Here is a 22,533-nt window from a genome sequence, read left to right as displayed (position 1 = left end):
GACCATGAGGTCACGCTCCCCTAAATTCAATCGTGATTGATTGGCCTTGCATTTAACTAAGTTTTAATTATTACTAATGTGACCAATTCAAAGCCCGTCGACGGTGACTGTGACTGACTCGGCGACGGCGGGTAATTGCTGCACGAGGCAACGTTGTTTGAAATGTGTAAAATGAAACTCTTTGAAAAGCTTGCTTGATCTACACTTTGTGTAGTATCTATACACAGGCTTTTGTGCAAAAAGTTCGCCCTGATTGCGCACACCTGTCTGTCACGTAAGGGCGACGGAAGTTTAGTTTTGCCGAAGCCTCCCAAAGTCTTCACTTAGACTTTTTCCTAAATTGACGTACTTTATTTATTATGGCGCCGCTGCTTTCAAAAAGTGGCGCGCTTAATTCTTTAACCAGATTCCTTATCATTATCGTGGTTATCAGCATGTCACTTACTTCGTGCAAAAAATTTGAAAAAGAATCTGTCGAGCTCGACGTCTCCCTACATCATGGCAACATCCTGAGTCCCTTGCTAAAGGCTCTGTCAGAGCAAGATCCATGGGGAGACTTTACACCACGAACCAAACCTGACTCCAGATATGTGCGCTACATGAAGCGACTGTATAAATTATCGTCGAAACACGACAGGAGTCATGAGGCCTCTCACCTGTACAACACCGCTCGACTGATCACACCTCGAGAGGAGTGTCTCGAACAAAACCGAGGTATGCTTCAAATAACAGTGTTGTAGTTTGTCAATGATTCAATCCAACATACATATCATTTAAATGGATGTGTTTTCCTTACAACAACACGGACCAGAAGTTTACATTGTTATTAGCCTATTTAGTTTACGGTTCACTTTTTGGTGTCAGGTAGCAGCTGATATTGAAATTGAATTTTGTAATACTTAAAAAAATTTAAATGTGTTTTTAAAGTAGTGTACCGCTCATCATAACGAACAGCTTAAAGGGATAGTTCACCCTAAAATGAAAATTCTGTCATCATTTACTCACCCTCATGCCACCCCAGATGTAGATGACTTTCTTTCTTCTGTTGAACACAAATATTTTTAAAATTATATTTCAGCTCTGTAGGTCCATACAATGTAAGTGAATGGTGACCAAACCATTCAAGATCCAGAAACCACATAAAAGCAGCATAAACGTAATCATTATGAGTCCAGTTGTTGAAAATATATCTTCTGAAGCAATGCAATAATTTTGGATGAGAAACAGATTAATATTTAAGTCTTTTTATTTTTTTATTATAATTTTCTTTTACTATAAATCAAAATGTTCAGAATATGAAAGTGAAGGGGGGAAAAAAAAAAGGAATATTTACCTGTTTCTCATCCACACCTATTATATCAATCCCGAAGACATGGTATTAACCGCTGGTTTCTAATGGGTTACTCGCGTGCTGCTGTGATTTCTGGAGCCTGAAAGGTCTGGTCACCATTCACTTACATTGTATGGACCTTAGTCCTGTGTCGATACAATCAAATATTGATGTATCGTGATCATTTTTCTCACAATATTGTATCGATACTTTGATCCATGTATCATGATAATTTCAGTGCAGTCAGAGATGCTTCTTTGAGGCACAGTAGAGACAAACTGATCATGCAGGATTCTCGGTTTCTCTCACAGACATGCTGGACCTCTCTCACGTGATTGGATCTAGGGCTGGGCAAAAATATTGATTTTCTACTTAATCTTCATTTGTACAATCCCAATGTCAATTAAATGCCAAGATTGCTCTTTCTATCCGCAATCCCCAACAATCATATGTGTGTAAATACTTCCCATTTGCTCCAAAAAATGTCTGTGATTAGCCACTGGCTGGTTATTATTTAGATTTCATTCACCAATGTTTGAGTGGTGTAGTGGCGACGAAGTTCAGCACCGAGATCTTTTCACTGCGTGCTGACTGTAAAAGTTTACAAGTTTTCTGTGTAATGTTAGTCCAAAGACTAGATCCAAGCAAACCATTTGTTGTTAATAATATCTCTTTTAATATCCTTTCAGTTCTTCTCTACAGTCAGTTATTTATCAAAAACAACAAAAGAAACATTTAATTCTAATCACATATAGCAAGGATGCTATAAAGGAGCATTCAACCAAATAAACACTACTGTCAAAGTCCCTGCCATAGGTCTTAAAGAGATGGGACTAATGATAAAATAACATTTGTAAAATTGATACAGTATTGTGCAAAAGTTTTAGGCACTTGTGAAAAATGTTGCATAGTGAGGATGTCTTCAAAAATAATTAAATAAATATTTTTCATTTATCACTTATTGTCATACAAAGTCCAGTCAACACAAAAAAGCTAAATCAATATTCAGTGTGACCACCTTTGTCTTTAAAACAGCCCAAATTCTCCTAGGTACACCTGCAGTTTTTCTTGGTTGTTGGAAGACATGATGCTCCAAGCTTCTTTGAGAGTTCAACACAGTTCTTCTATCTATTTAGGCTGTCTCAATTGCTTCTGTCTCTTCATGTAATCCCAGACTGACACGATGCTCTGTGGGGACCATGCCATCTGTTGCAGGGCACCCTGTTCTTCTATTCTAATCTTTTCTATTTGCAAAAGTAATGTTTGTAAGTCTTAACATTTATATTTCCTGTTGACACACTAAAGCTGAAGATATAAATAACCATCTTAAGACAAATGTTTTTATGAAACATCTTAAGTGCCTAAAACTTTTGCACAGTACTGTATGTCTGTAATTTAACAAGTTCGAAGGTCCCCAGTATAATGAATACAGAATTTGCTGAAAGAGAATTTCTTTCATTCTGAATGCAAGCAAAATGGACATTATAACTGAACTATACCCAAATGTATTGAAATCAAAAGCGAAATCAAACCACGATATCGTGATATATATCGAATCATGCTGTGCATTGCAATAAGTATCTAAGGACCTATTGACCTGTTTCAGTGACTCCACATTTTTTAGTGGTTATATTTTGCTCCCACATTTTAAATATCTTATGCATAGGTTAATTTATGACCCTGATGTGCATAAATGTTAAAGTAAATGGTTTTCATTTTTGGTGGACTTTAATATGCTCCAATACAAATATACTGTTTATCAGTGCTATGTTTTTTCTCTGCAGAATTTTTCATGCAGGATATCTCCTACAGTCTAAATCGAGTGAGGTCTCAAGAGCAGTTACTGAAGTCTGTCCTGCTTTATTCCTTCGACCATAACCACATTGCCCCCATCACATCGCTCTGTTATCTCGATGTGAAGGAACAGGAACCATCTAAGGGTCACATGTGTTCTCACCATCTCAGATCACACCACTCGGTCCCCCTGCTCAGCTTCCGCGTCCACACAGAGAGAAGGGTCCATCGCAGTTGGGTGGAGGTCGATGTCACTTCCTTTCTCCATCCTCTCATTCAGGCCCATAAAAAGGACATCCATCTGCTTATCAACTTGACCTGTGTTGAAGATATGATCTCTAGACCTGGAGGCCAGATCCATAAGAGCCCAGTGGAGTTAACTCACAGGTCTCCATCTCTTCTTCTGTATCTAAATGATACCAGTGAGATTGCCTTCCAGAGAAAGGCCACACAGACTAGAATGGTAGACCTAACATCAAACCACTGGGATGGAAATTCCAGAACGTGGGAGTTAACCTCACGCAAGAGACGTGGCACATTAAAGAGTACCAATGCAAGTCCAGAAACTAGCTTGCCAGATCTCCTTCCAATGTATGACTTTCCAACAGATGACTGTGACCTCTATGATTTCAGAGTGAGCTTCAGTCAACTCAAATTGGACCACTGGATTATAGCACCTCACAAATACAATCCGAGGTACTGTAAGGGATCTTGTCCGAGAGTTGTGGGGTTTATTTATGGGTCACCTGTACATACAATGGTTCAGAATATCATTTACGAGAAGCTAGACTCCTCGATACCCAGGCCTTCATGTGTACCATCAGAATATAATCCCTTAAGTGTTTTGACCATTGAGAACGACGGCTCTATAGCCTACAAGGAATATGAGGAGATGATTGCTACTAAATGCACCTGTCGCTAAAGATGAATAATTTGTCAAATACATTTTTTTGTGATACATTGCTTTGTAAAACACTGACCTATTTTTTTTGCAATGTCCATTCATATTATGAAGATGATAAATTACTTGATCAGATAAATTGTTGAATAAAAGTTTGTTCAACATTAATCTGATTATGATAGTTTTGCATTTCAGTTGTTTTTGTGTTCCGATATTTTCTCAGACACAATTTGTTTGTTTAATAGTTTTGAAGCTGCGTATTTGATTGGCTTGAAGGAATTTTTTTTTTTTTTTTTTGATGGTAATTGTTGTTTTAAGTAATTTTTTTTGTTGGTGGTCTTCTCTTGCACTTTCTATTCTTTAACATGAATGGCAAACATTTTAAAGCTTCTAGTTCTGGACAGGATATGAAAAGTGTAGTTCTATTGTCTTATCAGAACACTTTTACATTGTTTTTTAAAACCTGGGAATTGCAGATGGTTGTCTCATGGGGAACCTCTCTCTTCTTGATGTCCAGAAAAAAGTTGCCCTTTAATTGTGGGCAACTTGATATTGATATGTCTGTATTAACTGTTTGAAAGTAGATTAGAATGTGTATCACATGCCTATTTATGTTTGTGTTATTTGGTCAGGTTGGCTTTGGTTTCACAAAAATTGTACAGGAGTAAATAATTCTCATATGAAAATGAAAAATAAAAAAAAATACAGCAAACAAACTTGATTTATTTTCATCAAATGTAATTGGGTCGGTAATATCAATATGTTGTAGAGAAAATCTAGCTTTAATGATCAATAAGTAATTATTATGCATAATTTATTAAATTAAGGGATTTTTTTTAATGGAATGGTGTGCATAAAATCTTCCTCCTCTCTGAATGATTTAACTGAGATAAGTGTCCTGAGGTATCTCACCGTGGGCTGGGGACACATTCTTTGATCCGTCAATCATAAGACATTGATGTGCTTTCTGCCTGTCAATCATTTTGCACATTCTCATAGTGTAGTTAGGGTTGCCACCTTGGCCCTGTAAAATTCCTGGAAACCTGATCAATGACAGAAAATATATTGCTGGCCATCATACAGGAAATAAAACCTGATTGTTTTTTGTTTTTTTACAGGAAAACAATAAAAAATTATCAAGAATATGATGTTTTGCCTTAATATCAAAGGTCTTACTAGAAAAAAAAAATTACGATGCAACGTGAATTTTCTTGATAAAAATATATGTTCGTGCCTGGTAACACATGCATCTAAAATTGCTAAAATGTACTTCTCTGTCTACTTGTATGAATGTCACACATCATAAGAAAATGTTTCACCACTGTTCAAATGCATTTTGGATTGCATCATTTATATGTATAAATGTTTCATTCAAAAGTATTTTTGTTTATTTATTTTACAGATTTAACATACTGTTGGCAAAATTTGGGAATAATGTACAGATTTAGCTTTTCAGAAGGAAATTGGTACTTTTAATTCACCAAAGTGTCATTTAACTGATCACAAAGTATAGTCAGGACATTACTGATATAAAAACAGCACTATCACTATTTGAATCAGCACCATCACTTGCCACTATATCAAACACAGATATCAAAGCTATTTGGTTCGTTAAATGAAGCTTAACATTGTCTTTGTGTTTGTTTTTGTTGAGAATTTATTTGATAGAAGACTATTTCTTATAGAATAGTCATGAAAGTTAAAATTAATAAGTTAACATTTAATGCACAAGACTAAGATTTAACAGTTCATGTTTCAGATGCACCTATGTTATTATTATTGGTGAATTGACTTAATTTCCCAAGATGCATAGAGAAAAAAGGCGTACGTGATTTACGTAGGTTTTGTTGGTGATTTTTTGGGGTAACGGGTGGCCGGTGAAAGATTTGCTGAACAAGCACGTTGTATTTACTTTCGTTTCTTTTCATTAAACGTCTAAAAGAAGCAAGGTCTCGCGTCGTCATTCCTAGCTGATCTGACGATAAATGTACAACATTTTTGGTGCCGAAACCCCGGGAACAGACAACTATGAGTGACGAAGAGAGATCGGTCGGTATGGAACAACATGAAAGGTCCAAAAGAAAGCGTCGGACGATACGGAGTTCTACAACGAGACTGCTAAATCAGATAGACGCTGCATTAATAAAGGAAGAAAGAGATATCGATCGGTAGCGGGATATGTTAGCCGTATTGTCAACAAAGGAGGACAGTTTGCGCGAGCTAGACAGCATAGTGGAGGAACACACTTCACTGGAGGACGTGGAAACAGAGATTGAACTCGCAGAGGAATACAGAGACCACGTCATCGAAATGAAAGCGCGGGCTCACCGAGTGATCAGAGAATATGAGACTGTGAGTAACCTACGGCCTGCTCAGTCAAGTGATAGTAGCGCAAACAAACCAACAGTGAGACTGCCTAAGCTACAAATTGATAAATTCAGTGGAGAGGTTAGTGTATGGCAGGAATTTTGGAGCCAGTATGAGATTGCTATTCATAGCAACAATGCACTTTGCAAGAAAGAAAAGTTTACCTACCTGAAAACTTACCTTATTGGAACAGCTGCAAAGGCAGTAGCAGGTCTCACATTGACAGACAGTAACTATGATGCTGCAGTTCATATTCTCCAAAGCAGATTTGGAAGGATGTCAAATTTTTTACAAAGATTTGTAAATGCTCACATGTCAAAGCTTCTTAATCTCACTCCTGTAAAGAAATCATCTGATGTCAGTGCATTAAGGCAGTTATATGATGACTGTGAAATTCAAATCAGAAGCCTTGAGTCATTGGGAGTGGTATCAGACACCTATGGTGGTATGTTGTGCCCAATATTACTCCAGATGTTGCCAGACGACATGGCTCTTGAATACAGCCGTCACAGAGGGGATGATGATGAGTGGAATGTGCCTAATGTGTTGAAGTTCCTGCAGAAAGAGGTTCAGAGCCGAGAGAGAGCTTTACAAATGATGAAATCATACAATCAGAGAGAAAACCAGTCTGCTAATAAAACTTGCAGTAAATCATATCCAGCCAGTGATGTGAAATTAAAGAAACCAAGCATGACATCTGCAGCTGCACTACACATTGCTGACCAGAAAATGCAAAACTGCTTGTTCTGTGATAGCACTGAACACAAATCTGAAAAATGTCCAGACTACTCAGTGTCAGCACGCAAAGAAAAGCTGAAAAGGCTTGGCAGGTGTTTTGTGTGTCTGGGGTCCAAACACATAGCCAGGTTTTGCAGATCAAAGGGCATGTCATGTGTCACATGTGGAGGTAGGCATAATGCAGCTATTTGTGAGAAAAATGAGGCACCCCCACCTGCTGCAGCTGCCAACATTGATACTGTTATTTCCTCAGTAATTCCCAAAGTAGAGAATAGAAAATCTGACAGTGAGAACACTGTGCTGCTACAAACTGCCATGGCATGGGTCGTAGGACCCACAAGCAGGAAGATGGTTCGCTGTTTGTTAGATGGAGGCAGTCAGGGGAGTTTTGTGCATGAGAAGGTGGTGACGGCGCTGAAGCTACCTGTTACTAGGCAAGGGACACTTACTCTTCACACATTTGGCTCCTCTGTTCCAACAACGGTGAGTCGCAATATAGTGAAGCTCAGATTGGAGAATGTATGGGATAATAATCAGGGAATTGAAATCGAGGCAGTTGTCACCCCCAAAGTGTGCACAGCTGATGAAAGTGCCTGGTGAACATATACAAAGAGAAATGAAAAGCAGAGGTTTTCAATTAGCAGACTGTGCTGGAGATGATAAACCTGAACTTTCAGTGTTAATTGGCTCTGATTATTACTGGCAGATAGTATCCGGCAGAGTAGAGAGACTGACAAAAGGCTTAGTGGCACTGGAGAGCACTTTTGGATGGGCATTGCAAGGCCCAGTAGCAGTGTCTAGCATAACAGAGACAACCTGTATGCATATTCAACTCAATGAGGATGCACAGATTGATAAACAGCTGCATGCATTCTGGGAGCTTGAGTCCCTGGGCATCACAAGTGAGAAATCTGAGAGCAAAGAGGATGTAGAAGCGATGCAACGGTTTGAGGAAACCTCCATCTTCAAGGATGGGCGTTACCAAGTGGAGTTGCCATGGCGACAACATCATCCTCCACTTCAAGACAATTACCGCATAGCAAAAAAGAGACTTGAGAGTTTGAAAAGGAAACTAAGCAAGGATGTCACACTCTACAGCAGATACAATGAAGTTGTGGAGGACTACTTAAAACAAGGAATGGCTGAGGATGTGCCAAGGGAACATGCGTCATCACAAGGCAGTCAGACATATTACTTACCTCATCATGCGGTATTAAGAGAGGATAAGGCGACAACGAAACTGCGGATTGTGTTTGATGCGTCCTCCCAAGAAGATAAAAATCCTTCACTAAATGACTGTCTCTTAACAGGACCCAATCTGAATCCAGATCTGATGAGTATTTTGATAAAATTTAGACTGCATGAAATTGCATACATGGCAGATATCAAGAAAGCATTTTTGCAGATTTCACTCGCAGAAAAAGATCGGGATGCTGTAAGATTTCTGTGGTTCATAGGACCACCGACAGAGAAGGACGTGACGCTGCGTATGCTCAGAATGACGAGAGTGGTGTTTGGAGCTTCATCAAGCCCTTTCTTACTCGCAGCCACCATTAGGAAACATTTAAGACAGTATGAGCTAGAACATCCACAAGTGGTAGAAGTCCTCAGCTCCTCACTCTATGTCGATGATTTTATTTCAAGTGCAAGTGAGGTGACAGAGGCACATACAGTGACAACGACAGCCAGGAGCATTATGTCTGATGCAGGCATGGAGTTATGTAAATGGATGACAAACTCTCCTGAGCTCAATGAAAAATGGCAGAAAGGCTTGATGGATTGTGCTGTGCAAGCAGAATCACATGGGTCTGTGCTGAAGGTGCTTGGTATGGTGTGGAGACCGGCCACTGATGATTTTGTGTTTGACCTCAGGGGCTGCTTGATATTTTGAAAGAAAAGAAAACACAAAACGAAGTGTTCTGCAGTCTTCTGCTCGCATTTTTGACCCTCTAGGATTCCTGACTCCTTTCACAATCAGGATTAAGTGTTTGTTCCAAGAGATGTGGGAGAGAGGGCTCAAGTGGGACGAGGAACTGCCACCTGATCTGACGATGAAATGGCAGCAGTGGTGCTCAGAGCTCCCTCAACTGCATCAGGTCTCAATTCCCCGATGGTACCAAACACGCCTACCGCAGCAGGACACTCAAGAATTAAAGTTACATGTTTTCTGTGACTCGAGTGAAAGGGCGTATAGTGCAGTTGCTTATCTTCAAGGAGAAACAAGGGAAGGAGAAGTAACTATAAGCCTGGTTGCATCCAAGTCCAGAGTGGCTCCGCTCAAAAGGATGACACTGCCACGTCTGGAGCTAATGGGTGCTGTAATAGCAGCCAGGCTGGGGAACACTCTCATGAAAGCACTGCAGCTAGGCAAAACACAGCTCAGACTATGGACAGACTCAATGATAGTGCTGCATTGGATTTGTGGTTCTGCTCATAAGTGGAAGCAGTTCGTAGCAAATAGAGTCACAGAAATCCAGTCTCTAACTGACCCACAGTCCTGGTCTCACTGCAAAGGGGAAATGAATCCAGCTGACCTCCCCACCAGAGGACTAACTGTACAAGGCCTGAAGCATAGCACATTGTGGTGGAATGGTCCTTGTGTTTTGATGTCACCTGTTCAGTCAGAGAGCACTCAGGAAGAAGTTCAGGAAGATGAAGTAAAGTCTGAACTCAGATCCAAATATCAGATTACTGTACAGTTTGTTAAACAAGACCAAGCTTTCTTGAGCCCTGTTTTATGTCTGGAAAGGTACAGCAAACTAAAAACAGTGCTCCGGTGACAGCCTGGATAAAGAGGTTTATCTCCAACACCCGCTCAAGCACAAAATTCAGTGGTGAACTGACAGCAGAAGAGCTGAATGCAGCAGAGAAAAACTGGCTAAAGGTGATTCAGAATCACAATTTCAGCTCGAAATTGATCTGCTGAAAGCAGGGAAATGTCCCAACACTGACTCCAGAATCCGAGAGCTAAAACCATTTCTGGATGAAGATGAGCTGCTCAGTGTGGGAGGAAGGCTCCAGTATTCTGATGTCTCTTACAGAGAAAAGCACCCATGGATTTTGCCCAACAACCACAGATACACAGAAATGTTAGTGCAGTATGAACATGAGAAGATAATGCATGCGGGTGTACTGAGACACTTTAGTGCAAACAAGAGAGAAATATTGGGTTTTGAGGGGACGACAGATAGTGAAGAAAGTTGTGTCCAGATGTGTATTCTGCAAAAATTCAATGCAAAGGCCGGGCAGCAGACTACCGCGCCACTGCCAAGAGATAGAATAACAGAGTCTCCACCATTTGAGATCACTGGTGTGGATTTTGCAGGTCCACTCTATGTGAAGACACAGTACAGCATGACAAAGGCGTATATAGCACTGCTCACTTGCGCTGTAACCAGAGCGGTGCACTTAGAGCTGGTCTCAGATATGTCTACAGAGAACTTCCTGCTAGCGTTGAAAAGATTCATCTCAAGAAGAGGATTATGCAAGGTGATTTATTCAGATAACGCTAAGACGTTCAAGAGAGCTGATCAAGATTTGAAGGAGCTCTGGAAAGGTATTGAAACTCCTCAGCTACAGGAGTTCTTCTCAGAAAAGTGCATCACCTGGCGGTTCATCGCTGAAAGAGCAGCCTGGTGGGGCGGATTCTGGGAGCGGATGGTCAGGTCAGTCAAAATTATTCTTAGAAAGGTGTTAGGCAGAGCTAAACTCAACTTTGAAGAGATGTGTACCATTTTGACTGAAGCTGAAGCCATAATAAACTCGAGACCGCTCACTTATGTGCACAATGATGTGGGCGTGTCAGAGCCGCTATCACCTGCTCACTTCTTGGTGGGACAGAGACTAACCTGTTTGCCTCCTAAGCCATATACAGCTGAGACTAAACATCCAACAGCAAACAAGGAGGAGATGAACAAGAGGTGGCGCTACAGACAAAGACTTATGACCAACATCTGGAACCGATGGCGGAGAGAATATTTGCTGGATTTGAAGTCTGCTCATCGCTACGACACCCCAAAGTCTTCTCTGCTGAAGGTCGGAGATGTTGCACTCATCGAAGAAAACAACACCCCAAGACAGAGCTGGAGGCTAGGAAGAATTGAGGAAGTGTTTCCAGGTCGAGATGGCCTTGTTAGGTCATGTGCAGTTCAGATGCGAGTTCAGGGACTGTTCTCGTGGAGACCCATCAAGCTTCTGTATCCTTTGGAAATTATATAAACTGTAGTTTATGGGGGGGAGGATGTTGAGAATTTATTTGATAGAAGACTATTTCTTATAGAATAGTCATGTAAGTTAAAATTAATAAGTTAACATTTAATGCACAAGACTAAGATTTAACAGTTCATGTTTCAGATGCACATATGTTATTATTATTGGTGAATTGACTTAATTTCCCAAGATGCATAGAGAAAAAGGCGTACGTGATTTACGTAGGTTTTGTTGGTGATTTTTTGGGGTAACGGGTGGCCGGTGAAAGATTTGCTGAACAAGCACGTTGTATTTACTTTCGTTTCTTTTCATTAAACGTCTAAAAAGAAGCAAGGTCTCGCGTCGTCATTCCTAGCTGATCTGACGATAAATGTACAACAGTTTTTGAGTTGCCACAGTATGCAATAGACTGGCATGTCTTAAGGACAATATTAGGTAAATAAAAATGGCAAAAAAGAAACGGCTTTCTCTAGAAACTCAATGAGTTTGAAGGCTATACAATGCTTGAAAATGCCCAAAAACTGAAGATTTCATACAAAGGTATACAAGGAAAACTGGCTCTAACAAGGACATAAAGAGATGTGGAAGAGATGTACAACTAAACAAGAGGATAAGTACATCAGAGTCTCTAGTTTGAGAAATAGATGCCTCACATGTCCTCAACTGAAGGCTTTATTGAATTCTAACCACTCAACACTAGTTTCTTGCACAACAGTAAAGAGAAGACTCGGGTGCAGGCCTTGTGGGAAGAATTGCAAAGAAAAGACACTTTTGAAACAGAAGATCAAAAAGAAAAGGTTAGAGTGGGCAAAGAAACACAGACATTGGACAACAGATAATTGGAAAAGAGTGTTAAGGATCTTAACTCAATTTGTGGGATCAGCTTACTGTAAGGTGTGTGAGAAGTGCCCAACAAGACAGTCACATCTATGGCAAGTGCTACAGGAAGTGTGGGATGAAATGTCACCTGAGGATCAGGACAAACTGACAGCTAGAATGCCAAGGATCTGTAAAGCTGTCATTGCTGTGTGTGGAGGATTTTCTGTGAGAAAACTTTGTAGTTTAACATTAGTTTTCAAATGTTAACAGTAATTTTTCACATTATTAATGTCCTGACTATACATTGTGATCAGATGAATGCCACTTTGGTGGATAAAAGTACCAATTTCTTTCCATGAGAGCAAAATCTGTACATTATTCCCAACATTTGTCCGCCAGTGTATTCTGGCTCTAAGCAGTCCTCTTGAGTTTATGATTCACACGTGTAGAGTATACAATTTTGTATAAATTAAAAAAACAAACAAACATTCAGGCATTTTAACAAAAGGAAATCAAATACATTTACATAAAAATTCCCTTAAAAAAATATTATTAAGATTTACAGTACACATTTCATGATTTAGGTTTGGCTAAATAAATTCACAGTGGGCTTGACTTCCTCAGTACCTCAGTAAAGCAGTGTGGCTGCAGATCTATGATCTCACCACTTCTGGGCAGTGCTCCCCCTTGGATGTACCTGAGGGCGGCTTCCCAAACAGTATCCCAATGGTGATGAGAGGAAATTGCACTTTCTATGAGAAAGTCGGATTGGCTCAGTTCAACGGTGCCAAGGGACTTCTGATCGTCAGCATAGATAGACTTACACCGCCATCAGGGAATACGCCTCAGTATGAGGAGATTAGCATCCCAGTGGCTCTGCTCAGCTATAAAGACATGCTGGACATTTAGGGAAAACAGGCAGGTGGCCATGTATGCACCCAATGAACCAGTGGTAGATTACAATATGGTGATCATCTTCCTGATGACAGTTGGCACATTGGCTGTTGGAGGATACTGGGCTGACAGCAGGGACATTAAAAAACATTACACGAAGCACAAGAGAGATGACATTGCTGAGAAACAAGATGAGGAGACCGTTGACGTCACTCCTGTCATGATTTGTGTATTTGTGGTCATGTGCTGCACTATGCTGGTGTTCTTGTATTTCTTCTATGATCACTTGGTGCATTTGTCTATAGTTACATTCTGTTTGGCATCGGCTGTAGGTCTGTACAGCTGGCCAATTGTATGAAGAATACCCTTTGAGAAATGCAGGATACCTGAGAATAACCTGCTGTACTACCATAAGCGGCCACAGATGCTGCTCCTTTCGGCCTTCTGCCTAGGAGTTAGTGTCATCTGGGTTTTCCCGCAAGGAAGACCAGTGTGCATGGATGCATTTGGCTTCGTGTTTTTCCTCTACATGCTAAAAACAATCAGACTGCCCACTTTCAAGGCCTGCACTCTGTTGCTGGTCCTCCTGTTTGTGTATGATGTGTTTTTTGTTTTCATTAACCCACTCTTAACTGAGAGTGGTGAAAGTATCATGGTAGAGGTGGCGAATGGACCCTCCAATTCCTCCTCACATGAGAAGCTTCCAATGGTGCTGAAAGTGCCCAGGTTAAACTCATCTCCTTTGCACTGTGTAACAGGCCCTTCTCTTTCCTGGGCTTTGGGGATATCTTTGTACCAGGTCTGCTTGTAACATATTGCCACAGATTTGACATTCTTATGCAGACTTTTCGAATATTCTTCCTGGCTTGCACAATTGGCTATGGCATCGGCCTGCTCATCACATTTGTGGCTCTGGCTCTGATGAAGATGTGTCAACCTGCCCTCCTTTACCCAGAGCCATATAGAGAGAGAGTTGCGACAACTCCATTGACTCCAATGGAACGTTTTTTTTACAGCAATGACGGCTCGTGGAGCCTCTCAATAGTTCCCGGAAGTAGCAGCAAACACATGCCGCGCCGTAGAGATGCAGCAGAACAAACCATTTGCGACGCACTTTTAAAAGGTGAGACGTTTAAAGAATAATATTATCTTATTCTGTATATTATCAGTACATCTAAATAAAAATAACTTGTAAATTAAAACCTTATAGTTGAGTATTACTCATTAAATTAGGAGATAAGGGATGTTATCGGATAACTAACAGATTAGGCAAGGATTGGAGCTGGATAAAGTATTGTATTTTAAAATGTAATTTACTCCTGTGATGCCAAGCTGAATTTTCAGCCTCATTACTTTTGAACGGCAGTTTATATACGAGTATGCTTAAGTTGTTTTAAAGCTGAATATATTGTGTATATGAATAAGTATTGTAAGAATTATACATTAGATATATAATATTTATAATACATAAATAATTATATTACTATATATAGAATTGTAAGAATTGTAAACAATAAGCTTCATTTCACTAAATTTTACATTTACGTAACTGCTGCTAATAGTTAATAGTTCATTGACCCATTGTGCGGTGCGAGCTGGAAATCACCTGTCACCAGCCTGTCTCTGTACTATCTGAAAAGTCATAAATATGACATTAGTTACCATGAGATTAGTGAAAACAATGAACATGAGGTAACATAAAAAGGCAACAGAAACCCTAGCCTGAAATAAGTTGAGGCAAATAACGGTAAGCGAACACTAATCCTCAAATCTTAGCTGATTTGAGCTTTAAAAAAAAACAACATCGCTGTAACAACATACTCATGCTACATACATATGTACATACATATGTGTTACATAAATATATAAAATAAATGCATTTATTGACTACTAATTACCAGAAATCGCAGTTCTGTCACTCTAACAGTTTGAAATGCCCGCCAAAGCACTTCCTGGAACTATCTGAAGTCTGCGTGAATCACGTGATGATCAAGCATTTAGAACTTCCATTGTCGCAACTCTCTCTCTATATGGCTCTGCCTTTACCTACTCATCAGTAGCCTTGCTGTTGTGGAAGGAGCTGCCTTTGTTCTGGACAGGAAGTGGAAGTGGACAGTAATGCTGTAGTAAAACCATGGTTAATTGTATCAAAACCTTGGTTACTGCCAAAAAGAAGAAGACGACAAAAAAAAAAAAACATGCTTACACCAGTCATGGTTACTACAGTCATGGTTAATACAATATTACTACAATAAATCCATGGTAAGTTTTCATGAGGGTATTATTTATTAATGAGGATTAGGCTACAGATCATTATCAATGTTTTAACAACTCTGAATTTAAATAAGCCTGAAAAATTGTCACATAAGCCCATTATAATACATGTCATGTCTAGGTTTGCCATTATTTAGTGTAAATCACTCCAGATGCTGTATCTCTGTCAGTACCTCAGGAGTAGGCCCTACACTGCTCTCTCTTTGAACGAGCGCCATCTGCTGGTGCATTTTAGCATTTCTTTGCGTCAAGATGAGCAGAAGAAAAAGAAGTTCCAGTGCCATGCAACAATTTGCTCATATAATCATTTTTTTCAAGTTCAAAGCTTATGAGATACATTAATATTCACGAAATCTAAATAATAAAATCACTTGTTACAAAAAAAATAAAAATTTCAGAATTAATATTTGTATGTGATTTGTATTCTTGATACCACACAGTGACGTGCGGTGATGTCTTAAAGAGGCTAGGCACTGAGTTATGAAAGCCAGATTACCTGATTTATTGTTTAAGCTAATAATACGTAATAACAGTGAACGTTACACACAAGCGCAGCATATCAAGAAATGTACAAATCAGGATGTATATCGTGTACTCTCTCTCTCTCTCTCACGCACACACACACAAGTGCGTAAACAGTGAACGTTATATGCATTTATCAGATCCTTCAAAACCTCTCGGTTTTCCTTTACCTTTTCATTGTGGTAGGTTATATTCAGCTTCCTTTGCTCGTCAAGTGCAAGGTCGATCCGAGATTTTCCAAAGGTTTTCAGTGTAATTTGACACTGGATGTGAGCTGACGACTTTTCATGCTTGGTTAAAGCTGCGGGCAGGTTGTTCAAATCACAATATCCCGCTGAAGTCCAAACAGTCTGACTGGTTGAAAAAAGCAGGCAGGGATAGCAGTACAGCCGCTGATTGTTAGCACAGCCACATAGCCAATCTTTTCTTACATACCAATCAGTTTGAAATGATCGGATACTTTTTGGGCCCTTTTGCTGTACTAGTCCATCTAAGGCTGGCGTAGACCTCCCTCTTGCAATTAACTCCTATTTGGAATTAAAATCGAGCTTGGAAAAATTTCTTAATTCCGTGATTACGGTTGGAGCTGTCATTTTGAATTTTGCGGGGATTAGGCATGTACGCTAGCTGTGGTGTAATGACGTTAGCTACGCAAATGTCTAGGAATATCTCGATTTTAATTGGTCCATGTCTGATACGTAACGGAGATGATTACGGGCATAACATATTTACGTCAAAAGGCACAGCAGATTTGTGCTTTTTGCCGTACATGTTAAAGAATACAGGATCGAAGTGCGCATGCGCAACATGGGTTTTCCGCTTGTCTGCAATGAATGGACCGTAAAAGCACTGCTTATTCTACCATTTGTTTTTAGTTGATTATGCGTAACTGCTACATTTGTCATCATAACGTCTAAACAATTGGAATAACACACATATTGCATGTATAAATCACAAGAATAAAAAGTACAAATCCAAATACAAGTTTATTATTTAATAAACATTTTATTTTTGAATTTTGGCAGGGTAGGCAGTGCCTAGTTTGCCTACCCAGACCGCACGTCAGTGATACCACATCAGTACTGTAGTATCGATATTTTAGCATTGATCCGCCCATCCCTACAAGACACAGCTTATGCCTCTTTCTGTCAAGCCGGAAGAGAGTGACTGCTGATTTTAAATGCTTAAATCTTCTGAAAACGAATTTTGTCAGCATTTAAAAGTACACTAGCACATTGATATCCTTAGAGGGGAAAAATATGGCAACTTTAAAGTCACATTCATGATCTCTCTCTCTCTCTCTCTCTCTCTCTCTCTCTCTCTCTCTCTCTCTCTATATATATATATATGTATATATATATAGATAGATAGATCAGTGGTCACATTCATAGAGACAGACCACGCCCACCACCATCGGTTGGAAAACAATCCAACCGTCTCATAACTGTTGTCAGCTGAGAGCTCTATTTTGCTACTGTTGCGTTTGACAAACGTGAGAAGATGCTCTACTGTTCGGTGTCGGTCTCAGCAAAGGAGCGCTCTTCTCTTTGGAGGGCGGTGTTTTGGAAAGAGGGGCGTGTCTAATTTAACGGCTCAGCCTCTTGAAAGTTGCAGAACGGCTAAAATCGCTTACAGCACCTTTAATTATTAGTAATTTGGGTGTTTTTTTAATATTCTTAAGTTAAAAAACAATTATAATTCTGTTCTTTTTTTAAAGTATATATTTTTTTTAGCTTTATTTGTACTTTTGTGTTCTAAATCCTTTTTAATATTATTATTATTCAGTTTAACAGGCTTTTATTTTAAAATTCTCAGCTTCCGCAAGTTGTGCGTCAGAGGTAAGGAAGTGAGTGTAGATAGACTGTTAACAAAGTAATTATTAAACGACAGAAAATCAATTTTGGCCTATTATTTGCATGGCATTATAGCGCATTTTCAGAGCTGACTTTGAACTGATTTCAAACACTGGCTATCTCAAAACTTAGTGAGTTTAAAATGCTGTGTCAATTATTGGCATCCATCTAAATGATGTCTAGATGGGCAGCTCACTAGCTTTTGAGACACACAAAGCCAGTGTTTGTTTATACTTCATCCAATATGAACAGATATATACTTTCTAATGTTAAGGTCTAAGAAGAAGCTGAGAGTCCCTTTAGAGACTGTTTGAAAGGGGTTTATCATGGATTCAGAGGTGTCCCTGATGCTGCACTGTGCTCCTTTACAGGCTTTTGGAGAACATCAATTACATGTTGAACTTTCAGACAGGTAGAACCTCTTATCTACTCGCTACTTACTTTGAGGTTAAATACAATTTACATGTATTTGGGTACATCTATGGCAAACTGCATTTTTCTAATTCTAAAAATGTTTTAGAAACACAGGACAATGTTTTGAACTGTAAAAAAGTTAAATGTGGTTAAATACATATTCTGGGTTCAATATAAGTTAATATAATGTTAGCATAATGTTGATTAAGAAAAAAAAATAATTTGATTTGCCCCTCCATTTTTAAGGAAAAGCAAAAATCTGAGTTCCAGGGAGGCACTTACAATGGAAGTGAATAGGGGCCAATCTGTAAATGTTAAAATACTCACTATTTCAAAAGTATAGCCATAAGACTTAAACAATATGCATGCTACATTATTTTAGTGTGTTAAAAACCACTTACTAAACTTTTCTGTATACAGTTTTAGCCAATTGTACAACTTTGTTGCGATGGCAATATAAAAATGCAAAGACAACAAATTAAACAACTTTAAAGATCAAATATCACATGAGTTTTAACCGAAACATTTATTTTAGAGCTTTTATAAAATTATAAGCTTCACATTTCTGTTTTTAAACCCTCCAAAAATTGGCCCCATTCACTTCCATTGTAAGTGCCTCACTTTAACCTCGACTTTTGAAAAGTAGGGACGAGTCAAAGTCATTTTTTGTGGTAATTATGCCAAAAATGCTTTCGATTACATTTAACTTGTATATAACCTGGAATATTCCTTTAAACTTTTAAAATAAATTGTGACGAGTTACATACTCTAAAATATATACATTTCCCTTAGACATGTAGGCTATGCATATTTTTACCTAAAATCTTGATGTTGGAAAAAACCCCAGTTCATATCAATGTTGTTCGTCAGATACCCATTTATACAATATCTTGAAGTTTAAGTCTATAATGCTCTATACTCACACTCTAGATTCAATCGGCAAAGTTTTCCAGAGATTGAGAAGCACATTGAAGCCGTGTGGAGTGACAGAGTATCCAAAGAACCATGGCTCTTCAATGGTGCTAAATTCAGATTACATTCAGCCATGCTCTCTGTCAACAGCCCTGAATGGTCAACAGATTCTCACAAACATCAGTGTGTCAGTTTGGATAAAGGACACCTGCGAGTGCAAGCCCCCCAAAACCTAATGCCCTTACATTGCGGTGAAGGAGATCAGTTTGAAAAGTGCAGGTGTGGAGAGGTCCCAGATAAATCCAGACCCTCAGACAAAGTAACAAAAGATGAGCAATCGTGTGTTCTGAAATTACAGTTAGGCCTGACCTGTTATAAAGACTACCTCGGGACTAACTGGTCAGGAGAGGCGGGGAAGCTGCAGAGTCGTGGGCAGGCTGAATCAGAGGATCCCCAGGCCTTCCTCGCACAGCCACTGGGGGTGGGCGCTGTCATGGCAACCTCTGATGGAGAGGTTGTCCTGCTGAGGAGAAGTCAGAAGGTGGCAGAGGCAGCAGGGTTGTTAGACATACCTGGTGGGCACCCCGAGCCAAAGGTGAGATACACTGTTTGTTGTAAATCAATGGTTGTTACTAACAAAATAGTTCTGTGGTGCCTTACTGATAATTTAAGGTCTTTAATCTAATAATTCTGTTTGATTACCAAAAAAATTTATTTGATTACCAAAAAATTTTTTATTTATTCCTTTTATGTGTAAGCATACTTGGAAATAAAGCTCATTCTGATTCTGACATCATATTTGTATGTGTTGTACTTGCTATAAATTTACTTCGATGTTGTTTCTTTGTCAAATAGCAATGTCAAATGTCAATCAGTGGAACATCAGTGCCACCTTGAGTAAGAAATAGCACATAGTATTTTATATATATATATGTATTTTATAAGTATACGCATATAAAATACTTATAATTCACCATTGTTGATAGTTCATTGTTGCACAGAAAGTCAATGGGATATATGTATTTGTATGAATATTGTACTAATTTCTCTTGTATTACACAAATAGATATCCTGTGATAGAAAACTTAAGTAGATATGAAATAATTATACAAATATAATTTATGAAGGTGCAAAAAAAAATTACAAAAAACCACACTCTTACATACCTCATGTCTCTAGAGACACTATACACTTGGTACTCAATTTTTTTATTTTTTGCAATTATTTTTGCAAAAATTTATGAGGTATAGGGGGTGGATTGAGGTCCCGGGTCTAAAGACCCGATGTATGCATTTAAGAGTTAACATGCATATCGTTTATGTCTTGTGGATATCCTTTTGAAAAAGTATTTTAACATTTATGGATTGCCCCCCATTCACTTCCATTGTAAGTGCCTCACTGTAACCCAGATTGTTGGTTTTTTTAAGAAAAGGAGGGGGCGAGACAAAATAAATTGTGGTGGTTATCAACATTATGCTACAAATGCTGAACCCTGAATATTCCTTTAAGGTCTTGTGTGGGTTTGTTTACATTAGAATTTTTCTACCGTTGTAGTTTGAATTGTCTTGGCTTGTATGAACATTCATTCATTGCATTCATTGTTTTTTTGACTGTCCGCTGGCCAAAAACCAGTTAAAAAAAGTCATAGCAACGCGAGTCAAAACAGCCTGAAGGTCTGTGCCAAGCTTTAGGACAGAAAACACTCAGAAATGTTGGTCTTGGTTTAGGGATTTAGAAAAAGCATGATTTTCCTATAGAATTCCCATATGGAGTAGAATATGACAGAAATTTCAGGGTGGGCTATTTAAACTGGGCCAGCAAGCAACCATTCAATACAACATAGCAATGTACTAAAATTAATTCAGAACATCTTAGCTACTGCATAGCAACACACTAACATGTCATATTATTTAGAAAATGTATGTGTACAATGCCATTTGTTCACACAGCACTAATATCTTCTTGTGCCTGTAGATGGTGTGTCAGGGGGTCAATGAGGACAGCATATGTGTTGACCTTCTGCTGGGTAAAGAGAGAGTCATTGTTTCAGAGATCTTCTCCTCGGTGTGCGCAGAGATCAGTGATGAGGTGTGTATCTGTGCAGCTTGTCACTTTTCACACTTATTTTGTCATGTTCATGTAGCATTTGTGCACTATTGACCTACTATACATGCGTAGTTACTTATTTGTTCACTTTTTAATAGATTTGATTACTCTCACTACAGGTGAACGTTCCTCTGAGTTCCCTAAGTAAACCCTTGTTCATGGGAATAGCGCTGAACCACACCAGTGCAGGCCGACCCAGTGCTGAATTTTATGTTCGGTAAACAGAAGGGTTGATTTACCCAGATTATGATGTCTTAATCTTACAATTCCACATGATAAACTGTCTACCTATTGAGTAGCTCAAATGTGTGTCATTTGTTCTGTCAAGGTGCTCTTTGACAACAGAGGAAGTGAGAGATCTCTACAGACGTGGAGGTCCTGAAGCCCATGAATCCACAGATATATTGTTTCTTAGCCGAGCGGTAAGGTCAAATCGTCCACCACACCATCATATTGAGCTTTTTACATAATTATACATGCAAGAACAATACAAGCGGGCACAACATGAGAACTGATTACAAATTACACAACAAGACAGACAGTGTCTATATATTTCAGAAGACAAGTTAGTCCTGAAGTCTGAATATATGTCTGAATCCTTTCATAAATCAATTCATTTTTCAAGTAATATAGTTTCTTTGGAGATCCATAGTTTGAAAGCTAAAAGAACTATTAACATTGAATTAGAAATGTAATATGATGTTGTGAAAACGTATTTTCAGGAAATGCAACGATTAGATGAGCGTGCCCCCCTGTGGTCAGAGATGTGTCCTTCTGCAAAGGGTGCAGTGCTACTGTATCAAAGAGTGATGCCTGATCGCTAAATTTACTACAGAAACAACCTCTACTCAATGCAATAGTAACATAGAGTACAAAGATAAGTGATCACATCACTGGCTATTTGTAAAATTATTCTTGCATAAAATTGTTTTCTACAGAATTATAGAAGAATTTGCATTATTCTGTCTTCTATTTTGTATTCTTGTGGGTGGTAAAAGGTTTGGCTATTTTCATTATAAGTGAAAAATACTGTTAGTTGCATATAAAATAATAATTTGCAGAGACTTCTATGAAATGTATTTTGTAAACAGAACACTTTGTGAATTTGAATACAACTTATTTTCATATTAAAATAATACAACTTTAAGAACAAATGTTCAAGACCTCTTCATTTGATACATCTGTGCTATAAAAGCTCTTAACAGTTCAGTTTTATAGTTCCACCCCAAAATTAAAACTAATTTGGTACTCTGCTTTATTGATTATCAACTTGTTTTGAGAGCTAGGGTCGAAAGCTAGATTTGTGGTGCATAATGACTTACATTTTGGTCTGTTCGTCACACAAAACTATTGTATGGTTTATGACAACATATAGCAGACAAGTCGTATCAACTACATAT

The 22,533-nt window shown here is 38.8% G+C and overlaps 2 protein-coding genes across 3 annotated transcripts; both read left to right on the top strand.

The window, feature by feature from the left end:
* The first annotated feature begins 359 nt into the window (after positions 1 to 359).
* Positions 360 to 4,046, top strand: LOC127660068 (growth/differentiation factor 9-like). The gene is made up of 2 exons (XM_052150132.1): positions 360 to 714; positions 3,115 to 4,046. Exons 1-2 carry the CDS (start codon positions 360 to 362, stop codon positions 4,044 to 4,046), a joined length of 1,287 nt encoding a protein of 428 aa, XP_052006092.1.
* Positions 4,047 to 17,663: 13,617 nt separating this feature from the next.
* Positions 17,664 to 22,264, top strand: nudt22 (nudix (nucleoside diphosphate linked moiety X)-type motif 22). Of its 2 annotated transcripts, XM_052150138.1 has the most exons (7): positions 17,664 to 17,686; positions 17,976 to 18,113; positions 19,046 to 19,622; positions 21,002 to 21,115; positions 21,253 to 21,350; positions 21,462 to 21,555; positions 21,856 to 22,264. In XM_052150138.1, the coding sequence occupies exons 2-7, from the start codon at positions 18,028 to 18,030 to the stop codon at positions 21,955 to 21,957; spliced, it is 1,071 nt and encodes a 356-aa protein (XP_052006098.1). In that variant the 5' UTR covers positions 17,664 to 17,686; positions 17,976 to 18,027; the 3' UTR covers positions 21,958 to 22,264. The 2 variants fall into 2 exon arrangements, with proteins under 2 accessions (XP_052006098.1, XP_052006097.1); XM_052150137.1 differs by lacking the exon at positions 17,664 to 17,686 and having other exon boundaries at positions 17,695 to 18,113.
* The last annotated feature ends 269 nt before the right edge of the window (positions 22,265 to 22,533 follow it).

Source organism: Xyrauchen texanus, chromosome 19 (genome assembly GCF_025860055.1).
Source record: "Xyrauchen texanus isolate HMW12.3.18 chromosome 19, RBS_HiC_50CHRs, whole genome shotgun sequence".
NCBI classification, from domain to species: domain Eukaryota; kingdom Metazoa; phylum Chordata; class Actinopteri; order Cypriniformes; family Catostomidae; genus Xyrauchen; species Xyrauchen texanus.
This window is presented reverse-complemented; position numbering and strand designations above follow the sequence as displayed.